At 45.8% G+C, this 13,239-nt stretch overlaps 1 protein-coding gene across 16 annotated transcripts in view; it reads left to right on the top strand.

Moving 5' to 3' along the window:
* ABCA9 (ATP binding cassette subfamily A member 9) overlaps positions 1-13,239 on the top strand; it is a 62,589-nt gene that overhangs the window by 23,386 nt on the left and 25,964 nt on the right. For all 16 annotated transcript variants that reach the window (XR_015147023.1, XR_015147022.1, XR_015147020.1 and 13 more), the window contains 7 exons: positions 592-731; positions 2,366-2,485; positions 4,140-4,338; positions 6,850-7,016; positions 7,638-7,771; positions 8,423-8,560; positions 12,046-12,153. Coding sequence is in view for 10 of the 16 variants with exons in the window: in XM_086355898.1 (XP_086212024.1) it covers positions 592-731; positions 2,366-2,485; positions 4,140-4,338; positions 6,850-7,016; positions 7,638-7,771; positions 8,423-8,560; positions 12,046-12,153 (1,006 nt within the window). In the remaining 6 variants the exon portion in view is untranslated. The remainder of the gene's footprint in view (positions 1-591; positions 732-2,365; positions 2,486-4,139; positions 4,339-6,849; positions 7,017-7,637; positions 7,772-8,422; positions 8,561-12,045; positions 12,154-13,239) is intronic.

The following is a 13,239-nucleotide window of genomic DNA, read 5'->3' as shown; positions in this document are numbered from 1 at the left end:
TAATATATTTTGAGGTTTACATGTTGCCAAGACCTATATGATTCCATACATACTGTGTTTTGTTATGTCTTCCAAAATTCTTGGAGACCTGAGTATTATTTCCAATCACAGAGTAGAAAATAGATCCTCAGAGGCCTAAATCTGGAATATGGACCCACAGGACATGGGAACTGTGTTCTTAATGACTGTAGCAGATTAACACTCTTTGTTCCTACCACCTTCACTCTGGCTTGTAGAACTCATACTTTACTGCAAAGAGAGAATTCAAAAGTTGAGATTTTGAACAGATGGAGACAAAATCGCCATTCCCCCACCTGACCCCAGTCAAGATGGAGCCGGATATCTCTTTCTCCCGAATAACAAACCTTGAGCCCCCTTACCTGTCCTTAAGCATCCTTTACTGCTTCTCCCTCTGCAGGTTGTGTAGATTATACAGCGTGGGCTACACTGATATTTTTAAGGCTTGCTCCCTCTATTAGATTATACTGTTTTGTCTCATAAATATTAATGAAGCAACAAACACAGGCTAGGGTTCTTTGTATAGGTGGCGTTGGATAAGAACAGCCTTAACTTACTCTTTTTAAACATCAGTTTGCATCTGAATGAGACGTGTGATCCAGACAGTGTAACATCGATTGTTAAACACCACGTCCCTGATGCCAAATTAACAGCCCAAAGTGAAGAAAAGCTGGAGTATATTCTGCCTTTGGAAAGGACAAACAAATTTCCAGGTAACAGAATGCAAGAGACCACAGAATTGTTTGTAATGATGTGTACGATCACTGTGGTGTTTAGAATGATGGCTGACATTCGCTGCTTGCAAAGTACGTAGCACTGTGAATTATTTATGACTTATTGTTTAATATTCCAACAGCACTTATGAGTACACTGAGGCAGGAAAATGCTAATTATGTTTCAAGTTACAACATGTGCGGTCAAGAGATACAGGGCGACATCAAGCTACAATGAGAAGCATTAGGGAAATTTGCGTCGGGAATGCATGAGAAGGAGGTCCAGGCAGGGAGAGGTCTGGGCACACCCAGGCGGGGAATCGGATGGGAGCCGAGTGAGCACGCACTGTAGGCAGATGGTGTTAAAAGCACCGCGACATAACGTTATAATCTTCACAATTCAACAGTGATCATGATCAGCCTATATGAAAATCAAGAGCTTTGCTGCAAACACGAACGGCTGGAGAGGCATCGGCTTCCCAATACGCTGTTTCATTCCCCAAGCATTCTGAGCTGGATTGCACTAAAAAGTGTAACCCATAAAAATGTGTTTGCTTTATTGCGTTCCAAGAAGTTGCCAACTGTTAATGGAAGGTCTTGGGCCAGTCTGCATGCTTGAATTAATAAGCCCGCAACAACTGTGGCTAATAAGGACATACAGCGCCAGGCAAACTCGGCCGGCAGAGCCAGACTGGCTAGATTCAAAGCCCAGCTCTGCGGGTACTCTCCCTGTCACCCCAAACAGGTTATATTAGTGTACTCCACCTCAGTTTGACCATTTGTAAAAAGCGGTTCATATTAGTACAAACTTTATAGGGTTTTTATGAAGCTTTAATTCATTTACGTTTATTATAAAAGTATTAACTATAAATCAGGCACCTGGAAAGATATCTGACAGGTAGCATCTATGGTATTTTAGCAAGTTTCAGACACCCTCAGTTTCAGAACGTGCCACCAGGGAAGAAGCAGAAAGAAACAATGCTGGCATTTAACACATGACCCCCTAGTATTTATAACACATGCTCATTTCAGATGCATTAAAAGTTGATGAAATGTATTCATTTTAGAATCAGTGAAATAATGACCATATTAACTCATACAATGCCTTTGATATGTGTATGGTTTGTGTGCATACGTGTTAAGCTGTGTCCAGCTCTTCTGCAACCCCATGGAGTGTGGCCCAGCAGGCTCCTCTGCCTGTGGGATTTCCCAGGCAAGAATACTGGAGTGGGTTGCAGTTTCCTTCCCCAGGGGATCTTCTGGGCCCAAGGATGGGACCTGTGTCTCCTGCACTGGCAGGTGGATTCCTTGCCACTGAGCCACCTGGGAAGCCTAACAATTGCATTTTTAAAAAACACATTAAATAAAATAGAATACGTTTTTTCCCAAAGCCCCCCACATGTGTAGTATTCTAGGCATGAAAACAGAAATTTCTAGACTCTTATACCCAAGCAGGTCTGGAAACTAACACACTGTATCGTTTATTTTAGAAGTGAGGGACTGTCGACAGCACAGGTTTGTTTCTGATGAGTGTATTGGTCCTATCACAAGTGTTTTCTACTTTGAAAACTATAGTTATTATCAATCTCGTTGCAACTGATATTAATTTAGTACATTTTTATGCCTATTTTTAGACCTCTACAGGGATCTTGAAAGCTGTTCCAACCAGGGCATTGAGAATTATGGTGTTTCCATGACAACACTGAATGAAGTGTTCTTGAAATTAGAAGGAAAATCAGCTTTTGATGAATCAGGTAATAAATAATTTTTTACCTTGAAATTTCTCATTCTGTGCTACATTTTGTCCTGAAAACACACTTGGAATGACGAAGTTACACGATTTTCGAGGTGCGATGATTCGATGTGGTCTTGGAAAAAGTTAGAGCAGGTGAGAAGTCTGTCGAGGTGCGATGATTCGATGTGGTCTTGGAAAAAGTTAGAGCAGACGAGAAGTCTGCTTCTTGCTTTCTCCCCTCTTCTCTCAATGCTGGTCTCACCTCTTGAATTCTGTCTCCCGTCCCAGACATTTTACTAAGCCTGTGGAACACAGACCATGTCTTTATGCAGCACACATAAATATGCAATATAGTGTTTTTTGAATGTAACTGCTATGGGTAAAAGAAAATTAGAATTGTAAGTTGAAAGTTATTTTCTTGACATATGTGAGGATATTATTTCACTAGTAGGCTTCGCTGGTGGCTCAGTGGTAAAGAATTCACCTGCGGTGCGGAAGGCCCGGGTTCGATCCCTGGGTCAGGAAGACCCCCTGGAGAAGGAAGTGGCGGCCACTCCGGAATTTCACTATTGCTGTTGAAAGATCTGCTGTCAGTCTAATTGTTACTCCTTGGATAGTTCTCTGCCTTTCTTCTCTAGCTGCTCTAAGCTATTTCTTTTGTCTCTGGTTCACCTTCATCCTGCTGTGTTTAGTCTGGCCTATGCTCTTGTCTTCTTTTCTTTTTTGGTTGATCAGGTGGGAAGTCTTTTTTATATACTTGATAACTTTTGTAAGTGGTGTAATTCACTTTTAGGGAACATACATTCAAAGCATCAATTTCTCTAGGCTTCTCTTCCAAAAGAGGTAACTTTATCTAGTTTTCAGGCTTCCCTTGTGGCTCGGATGGTAAAGAATCCAGCTGCAATGCAGGGGACCCAGGTTTGATCCCTGGGTTGGGAAGATCCACTGGAGAAGGGACTGGCAACCCACTCCAGTATTCCTGCCAGGAGAATACTCCCAGGCTCCCATGGGCAGAGGAGCCTGGCGGGCCACAGTCCAAGGGGTCACAAAGAGTCAGACATGAATAAGCGATGTTCACTTACCTAGTTTTCAGCTATGGCTATGTTAAAAATATTGTCTCAACCAATTTCATATCCTTCTGTTCTTCATATTCTTTCATATTCTCCTTGGTCAAAAATACTAAGATAGTTTGTCTCTTGCAATAGATTTTTCCAGGCTAAATATGGATTTCTGATCATTATGTTCTCTAGAATGAATTCAGTCCTTTAAAGCTCTGGATACAGAGCTATTTTTTTTTCCCAGAAAATACGAGATTCCTTTTATTATGTCGTTATTTCTTCTTCCTGTATTGTGTCTTTATATCTTTTTATTTTTTTGCTGTGTTCCTGTCTCCTTAGCAGTTTCTCTAGTGGTGCCCTGAATTAGATTATTTGCATCTTTGCCCAAGACTCTCTCCTCTGACAACAATTGCTGAAAAGATCCTAGGAAAATCTAAATAGTGCACGTTGACATCACTGACTCAAGGGACGTGAGTTTGAGCAAACTCCGGGGGACAGTGAAGGACAGGGAGCCCGGTGTGCTGCAGCCCACGGGGTCACGGAGAGTCGGACACAACTGAGCGACTGAACCATGGCAAACGGCTCTTTACAAATGACTGGTTTCATCCTTTGTAGGCCCTGCAGTTTTGGAGCAGTTACAGAGTGGCAGAACCAACGACACAGGCAGCCTTGCTGAGCCGGAACAGGTCGTGTCGTCCTTCAGTGAAGCAAGCAGCACGGTCGGCGGCCTGGCCCTCTGGAGGCAGCAGCTCTGTGCAGTAGCAAAAGTCCGCTTCCTCAAGTTAAAGAGTGAAAAGAGAGCCCTGCTGGCCATGTGAGTACCTGCGAGTTTCAGGCTCATATGAGGAGTGTGATGTCAACAAACTCAGGAGAGAAGAACTTCGATGCAAGAAGTTCCAGCAACTGCATGTGGTCTTTTTAACACAGAAACCACGGTTTCTTTAACTTTTCATTTTCTATTGGAGCGTGTTGTTGTTGCGTTGCTGAGTCCAGTTCTTTTGTGACCCTGTGGACAGAAGCCAGGCTCCTCTGTCCAGGGGATACAGCCAGTCAACAACACTGTGATAGTTTCAGGTGGACAGCAAAGGGACTCAGCCATGCGTACACGTGTCCACTCTCCCCCAGACTCCCCTCCCATCCCGGCTGCCAGGTAACACTGAGCAGAGGCCCCTGTGCTGTACAGCACGTCTTGTTGGTTGTCCATTTTAAACAGAGCAGTGTGTTCGTGTCCATCCCAACAACCAAGCATCCTTCCCCTCTCCTTCCCCTCTGGCAACCGTAAGTTCACATAGAAATCAGTTTTAACTGCTTTGGTGAATATGTAATTAAACCAGATAGAGTTTGGGGTTTTTCTTTTAATTTGGACAGAATCTGCTATGATCAGAGGGTTCAAGCAGTTTTTCAGAAGCTTGGAATTCAGGCCCTAGGTTCTAAGGATTTGCCTCTTTCCCCAAAGTGGCTCTGTGCCTGTTTTTATTTTAGCACAGAATTCAAGTCATTGCCTGGAACTTACCTGTAGAGTTCCAGGCCCTTTGTTAAGTAACACCTCCTTGCATGAGTCCTCTCTGCCCAGGACACATATTCATTAAAAACTATTTGTGAGTACTCCTGTATAACACTCTCTGCTACATGTCTTATCGAATAAACCAGACATGAGATTTGGCTTTGGAGGGTGATTAGAAGTACACTGAAGGAGCGTAACGCGACAACAGCCAGGAGATGGAAGCCACCTAGCTGTCCGTCGGCAGATGAATGGGTAAAGAAGTTGTGGTCCCTAAACAATGGAATATCACTCAGTCATAGAAAGGAATGAATCTGAGTCTGTGCTAGCGAGGTGGATGAACTTAGATCCCTTATGCAGAGTGAAGTAAGTCAGAAAAACAAACACCGTATATTAATGTGTATATATATATATGTGGAATCTAGAAGGATGGTACTGATGAATCTGTGTGTAGAGGAGAAATAGAAACACACACATGGAGAACAGAGTCGTGGGTGCAGCAGAGGAAGGAGAGGGCGAGATGAATTGAGAGCCGCACCGACACACACCCCACAGCGTGTGACATAGAGAGCTGGTGGGAGCTGCTGCATGACCCGGGGACCTCAACCTGGTGCTCTGTGACAACCTAGGGGGGTGGGATGGGGAACGGGGAGAGGGAGGCTCAAGAGAGAGGGGACTGTGTATACTCACGGCTGATTCACGGTGTTGTACAGCAGAAACCAACACAACATTGTAACGCAATTATCCTCCAATTAAGAAAAAAAAGCGGAGTGCACAGTTAGACAATATCGTCAGCTGTAGCACTGGTACAAGAGAAATGATGTCCAAATGGGACCTCCCAAAAAAGAACCTTACATGAGGGAGAATTTGAATTTGGTGTAAGGAGATGGAGCATGTAGCTAAGGAAGGAAAGGAGGATGAAAAAGCAGGCAGAGGAAGCAGCTTGGGGATGGAGATACGTGAGGAGAGGAAGAACTGGAATTAATTCGAGTTAGCTGACATCCTGCAGCACGGGATGTACGAAAGAGTAAGAATAATGTTGATAATACATTAAATAGAGCTAAGGAGTGTGGGCTTTATACAAAGTAAGGAACTAATGAGGTTCTTTTATTATTTTTGAATGAGTAATTGGTATAAGTAGGACAGAATGCCAAGAAACTTAATTGCACAACCATGCAAAAAGATTTGGAAATGGTAGGCACTGGAGACAAGGAAAAGAGACCTTGAGGGCAGTTTGAAAGAGGTCAGGAAAAGGCTCATTCAGGTCCAAATTTGCAAAGTAGGAGAGAGGTTTTGGAGGCAAACAGTAATGATACGATAAGCAGAAAATTTCGGCCATTCGGAAAAGGGACATAAGGGAGAGCAATGAGTAGAAAGCGACTGGGGCTCAAGCTCGAGCAAATGAGAAAACGTCATTTACAGGAACTGGGAGCAGGAAGGGGAGGAGGCTCAGGCCGGAGGAAGCCTGGGCGCTGGTGACGTGCCAGCTGGCAGCGTTCCAGAAAAAGATGGCAAGCAGGGCTGAACAGGACGAAGAAGTGGGCACTAGAGAGAGATTTCAGAGTCGTCCTCAGCTGACTTCGTCAACTGGAAAGACGTGTTCCGAGGTGGAGGGGGAGGTGGTTTAGAGATGCACGGAGACCAGGAGCGGACGCACACGAGCCACCTCACGTCAGAAAAAAGAAAAGAGCGGGCGGAACACGGTCACGGGCTTGACTAGTGCCTGTAACTCATTTCTATTTGCGCACTGTTACCTGCTTGGACTGGAAAGCCCGCAGTAGTTGCTACAGCTGAGTTGTTTTCTTTTCCCTTTCCTCCTTGCAGATTACTGCTTTTCGGCATCACCTTTGGTCCTCAGCTTTTGGAGCATCTGTCCTATCGGTTACACCAAAAAAGCTATGCTTGGGGATTGTCTCCAAACATGTACTTCCTCTCCCCGGGTCAACGACCTCAAGCCCCACTGACCCGCTTACTGGTCGTCAACAGAACAGGTGAACGTGGGGCTGGACGCACCGGCTCAATGTTGATTCGTGTTGAGAGACTCCCCTAGACCATATGAACCACGAGGGGGAAGGAGTTCTGTATGTTTTAGAAAATTGTAGGTGAGGCCAAACAGGAAACGCATTCCAAAGGGAAAAATGCAAGGTAGGGAGTTTGTTTTTAAAAACGTGTTTTGCAAGTTTACTTAGACTCTGAAGCATGCTGCACACAGCAACACAGGAATTTAGGAAAGGGGTTACTGACTGGTTTCTGAGGTCTTCTACAGCATTTTTTAAGTACTATGCAGTTGTGAGCTTTGGGGAAAAAAAAATACTTTCCATATTGCTAAGATGGAAGTTTAATATGGTCGAGGATTTGAATGTTAATTTTAAGTAGCAGTTGCACACAAACAGAAATGATAAGTAAATGCTTCAGCTGTAGGTAAAGCAAGTTTGACGTTTCCTTGACACCAGAATGGATTTTAGTCCCACGGCATTGGTTCTGCCTTTGTAAGGAAATCCTTAGAGTCCTTATTATGGTATGCTTTGCGTGACATCATTTACTGTTTTAAAAAATATTCTCTTTTGTGTTTTACTTCATTTTTGCTTCTTTTGATCTTACCCGCATGGTAGGGTCACGCATTGATGACTTCATACATTCACTGAGGCGCCAAAACATCGATTTAGAAGTGGACGCCCTTGGAACAAGAAATGGCCCCAGCGAGCCATCGTACAACGGGGCCATCACTGTGACAGGCAACGACGAGGTATGCCGGGCTCCGACGCCCGTCACGTCAAAGACGGGCAGGAACGTGCGGTTTGAACAACGCACACCAACTGACGCAAGCAGATGGGATAGTTCTCATTTTTAGAGGTTAATTCATTCTGCACATTCTTTATTTGTAAACTGAACGCATCACAAACAAAGCCTACCGCTGTGCTGAAGTGAAGGTGCGTTATGGAGCTTTATAGTGAGTGTTTAAAGTGAAAGTCGCTCTGTCGTGTCCAGCAGTTTTGAACCTACATGAAATTCTCCAGGCCAGAATACTGGAGTGGGTAGCCTTTCCCTTCTCCGGGATCCTCCCAACCCAGGGATGGAACCCAGGTCTCCCGCATTGCAGGCAGATTCTTTACCAGCTGAGCCACAAGTGTTGCTGCTAAAAATCACGTGATGTATTTTGTTTTACTTTAGGCATAAACAGTCACACAGCTAATGCTGTTGCAGCTGGTACAGATCAAAATGCTGAGCTCCTTGCCGTATGTTGGGAATTAGTTGAATAATATGAGTCATGCTTCACGACACTCAGGCTTTAGCCTTCCTGTGTTGTCCGTCATTTGAAAGCTTTTCTACCATGTACTTTCATTAAATGTTGTATTTGCTTGCTGAGGACTTAGAATGCATATTTGCTATGCTTTAGGATCCCAGATTCTCTATAGCATGTAACACCAAAAGGCTGAATTGCTTTCCTGTACTCATGGACATCATTAGCAATGGGCTACTTGGAATGCTTAATTCTTCAGAACACATTCAGACGGACAGAAGCACGTATTTTGAGGTAAGTGTAGTATTATCTCACTTTTCGTGGGTCATGAGACGTTTTCAGGAAAATACTTGAAATGCTGAAATAACAGGGTAGTTTTTATGAACTTATTCTCGAATGTTTATGTTTTATATGCAACTAAATTAGCATATATATGTATATGTACACACATATGTGTATACATACACATGCAATATTTAGCAATCATTGCAAAGCATTGTAACTTTAATTGGATGACAAGGCCAACGAACAACAGAAATACAATTAATTGGAAAAAAAATAATGAATTTTGGGCTTAGATCTGTTACCATCTGTGGCCCTCAGTAATGGGACCTAGTTAAACAGCCAGCATCTTAAATGCCAGGCTTTGTGACCTTGTAACAACCGAACTTTTGTAGGTATAGGTTTAACAATCCACAAAAAAATGCAGATAAAAAGTTTATCATGGGGCTTCCGTGGTGGCTCAGTGGATAAGAATCTGCCTGCCAATGCAAGAGATATGGGTTCGACCTCTGGTCTGGGAAGATCCCACAGGCCACAGAGCCACTAAATCTGTGGGCCACAACTACTGAGCCTGTGCTCTAGAGCCGGGAGCTGCAACCCCTGGGCCCACGCGCCCAAGCTCCACAGCAGGAGAAGCCGCCGCGGTGAGAAGCCCGAGTGCCGCACCTGGAGAGGAGCCCGTGCGGCAACAGAGACCCGGGACAGCCACAGATAAAAACAAACAGGAAAAATTATAAAGAAAAAAAAACTCGATCACAAAGCTCCCTTAAGAAGGAAACAAGACAATGTTGGCAGGAGGAGCCGGGGCTGAGTTGCTATAAAGACAAGTGGTGGGGCACACGGAAAACCAGAGGCGCTCGGTAATTGCACCTACTATCATTATTGAGGTTAGTACTGTTTTTCTTGGGAATCCTTCAAGTTTCCGTTAAAGAATGTTCAGCTGTGACTAGACCAGGGACCGGCTGAATTAGAACCAGAAGACGCGCTTGTATAAAATACGATTGGCCGGCCGTGCCCGGGTCCCAAGTCAGAGCCTCCTCAGGGGGTGACGGTGTGCAGATCCGCATCTTCACATCACCGCTTACGTCCTTCTCTGTGCTGAGTCTCCCTCTGCCTCCTTTAAAAGATGCATTGGGCATACTCTGTAGCTCACGGGTCACTTTCTGTTGTCAAAAATTACTCCAGTGCTGTCCAAAACCTCAAGTTCTTGTCCGGTTCAAAGACATCAGTAAGCAGCAGTCTCGTGGGTGAGGGCCGGGGTGGGCTGTCGGTGGTGTGAGGCACGCTTTCCTCCCCTTCAGCAGTCTAACCTCTTGGAGTGGAGAGGAGAGGAGAGTGGCCTTGGTCTGGAGCACGCCTTTCCCCTCCTGAGTAAAATGCGGCGGGTGCTGGGAGTGCAGATGGAGGACCCGCAGACCAAGACAAGGATGAGGTGCTGAGGGCTCCCCCGGCCGTCGAGCTGTGGCTGCCCCGGTCCCCTCTGCTTACCTGGTGGCCCCCACCGAGGGGACCTGTGTGGTGGTTTAGGGGAGGGTTTAGCTTGGACCCCCGGCCCTCCCAGAGATGAAGACCTACTCAGCCTTGCAGGACAGAAGTCCGCTCAGGCTGCGGGAGAGACAGCCACACTATCCTGCTTTCTATGGGTTTTTATTGTTTAATGTGCCATCAGTCGGGTAGCGGAACAACTTTGTCTCCTGGGTCTAGAACCTATAAGTTAGGGTTTACCTCATAAAATTCAGCTATTTAGGAACATTTTGTAATATATAAATATAAGTAAAATATAATTTGCTTTCATTTCTTAGAATACATTTTAATGTTAAAATCGTTTAAATTTGCCAGTAATTTAAAATGTAAATAGTTTGAATTTACCAATAATAAAGAAAATGCATTAATCTTCAAATAAATATTTTAAAACTTTAAAGGAGTTATATTCAGTAACAGTTTTATCACTGTAGTGTCTTAGTTTCGGAATTAAATTATGTGGTAACTTAAAAAAAAAATGACTTTACTACAAAATGTTTGCTACCTACCAGCCTAGCTGGCCTGGGGTACCTGTGTAGATAATTTCTCTTAGTGTGAACCCTGTCGATTTCCCCCCCCCCCGCCCCCACTCCTGGTCTGCTCCAATTCTGCAAGCCCGTCTGCCTTGAGTCTAAAGCACAGAGCTCACTTCTGACCCCACTCATGACTTTAACCGTCCATCAGAGTGTCCTGAAGGGTCCCCCACTGGCCACCGTTCATGTCCCTGCCTGACCAACCACCCAACTGGCATCAGGAGTCTCTGTGGGCTCCTCTAGGCCGAGCTCTACACACCCTGCCCGCAGGTCCATGTCCTCTAACATGGACAGAATGTGATGTTTATGAACCAAGTTTTGTGTGAGGGGTCAGCCATTGAGACTAATTGTGAATTTTCCATTCCCAAAGAGGGCCCCTGGTTACTCAGAGGTTAAAGAACCTGATGCAATGCAGGAGACCTGGGTTTGATCCCTGGGTCAGGAAGATCCCTGGAGGAGGGCATGGCAACCCACTCCAGTATTCTTGCCTGAAGAATCCCATGGATAGAGGAGCCTGGTAGGCTAGAGTTCATGGGGTCGCAAATAGTCAGACACGACTGAGCGACTGACACACACTAAAGATATTCCAGATCTGGAAAGCCAGCAGGGGTGACCACAGGCAGAGATCAGAGGCGCTGAGGCAGACCTGGGTGCGATTTCTTCCCTTTATCTCCACATGTGCATCTCTGTTCAGGCGGTGCTGACCTGCTGCAAGAGCTCAGAGGGGCCCTCCATTTAGGAGGGGCTGAGAGAGGGTAAGCAGCTCTCAAGGCTCAGGGTCCTGGCCTCAGAGATGAGCAAAGCAGTGAGGCAACCAGTCACCGATGAGAGGTGACTTCTCTCAAGGCTTCGAGCCAAACCCAAAGCCCTCTTTAACCTGTACAGGGCTTTGCATCACTTTAACTCAATGCTTTTATGTGGCGTGTGGGCTGACCATTTTTCTCCAAGCCCAGACACCTACCTACTCAATAATTCATACCTGCCAGCACTTTGAAGGCATTTGAGCTTCCTCCATTATGTTGAATGAGAGAAATGATTCCTCCTACATGTTGAGCTGAACTGACTTGGTCTCAGGTTCTGAATGTACCGCAGTGGCTCCTCTGTTGACAGCCCACGACCTCTGTCTATTAAAAGTCAGCCTCAATGCAGTCAGCGCAGTGCTGGGTAGAAGAGGTTGTGTGATTACGTCTCCCGTTGTTAACCATGGGAGCGTATCCAGTTGATGCGATGCAATGGAGTTTGCTTCTTCGTGAATCAATCAGGATGCACGTTCAAATGTCCCAGCCGCTGTAACACACGACTAAGGAAGCGAAGTTTCAAACAAACAGGACCTTGGGACGTGCTCTGGGTAGTTAGACCGCTTCACGCATTGAAATGATTTGGTTTAGAAATAGTATAAATGAAGTCCATACCTGACCGCCCACGTGTTCGGCATGATTTCAGGAGCACACGTCTAATGAGCACGAGTACCTGGGCATGGCCTTCTTCTGGATCCCTGGGGCGGCCTGCTTCACTCCGTACATCGCCATGGGCAGCATCGGTGACCATAAAGTAAGAACAGCTATGGAGCCCATGTCCTGCTCCGTACCCTGTAACACCCACATGGAGAGTGAGATGAAGTAGATACAGGCAGACAGACGACTGAATCACTCCGCCGTGTGCCTGAAACAACACGACGTTGTCAACCGACTATACTCCCATATAAAATAACAATTAATAAAAGCTGAGCAATAAGAAAAAATGCAACAAAAGGGATTAAGTCAAATTTCTCAAATTTTCCTCCCTGAGGGAAAAAAATGTTTCCTATACTAAGTAGTAATGATAATAAAAAGCAAAAGTCCTTATATGTTCTTTTATATTTTTATTGGAGTATAATCGCTTTACCACGTTGTGTTGGTTTCTGTCTACAAGGTGATTCAGCCGCATGTACACACATATCCCCTCCTTCCTGAACCTCCCCTCCCCACGCCACCCCTCCCCCACCCCTCCCCGGGTCACCCCAGAGCCCCGAGTGAGCTCCCCATGCTGTACAGCAAGCTCCCGCCAGCTCTCTGCCTCCCCAAGCCACCCCTCCCCCCTCCCCCCTCCCCCACCCCTCTCCCTCCCCATGCCACCCCTCCCCCATCCCCCCCTCCCCCACCCCTCCCCCCGGGTCACCCCAGAGCCCCAAGCTGAGCTCCGTGCGCTGCGCAGCAGCTCCCACCAGCTCTCTGCCTTACACACGGTAGCGTATATGGGTCAGCGCTACTCTCCCAATTGCTATGTTCTTAACACCCTGTGACCCCGCCCCCGTCTTATGACCACACATGTATATGTGCATCGTGCACCTAATTTAAACAATGGAGGGTCAACCATTTGAATAAAAGCTTGGCGAATATACGGAATATGCTATTTGCCTTAAATGAGAGACCTCAGGAAGGATAGCTCAGAAGGTACCATCAACGGGCTGGGAACCGCGGATTCTGTCTGGTGGGTTCTACTTCCCTGCTGACACCATCCCATCCCCGTTCCAGACGGAGGCGAGGTTCTCCGGTGTAACAGCCCTAAGCAATGCACCAGAGTACTTTGGCTTATTGCTGGAAAAGAGTGTCCCTTTAAAGCTTCTTTTTGTGAAGATTCTATAAGAATGTCAGGAAC

This window comes from Bos grunniens, chromosome 19 (assembly GCF_055505025.1).
Source record: "Bos grunniens cultivar Pamir isolate PY7600 chromosome 19, Bosgru_T2T1.0, whole genome shotgun sequence".
In the NCBI taxonomy this organism is placed as follows: Eukaryota; Metazoa; Chordata; class Mammalia; order Artiodactyla; family Bovidae; genus Bos; species Bos grunniens.
The sequence above is the reverse complement of the archived record's forward strand: the minus strand, read 5'-3'. Positions and strand labels throughout refer to the sequence as shown.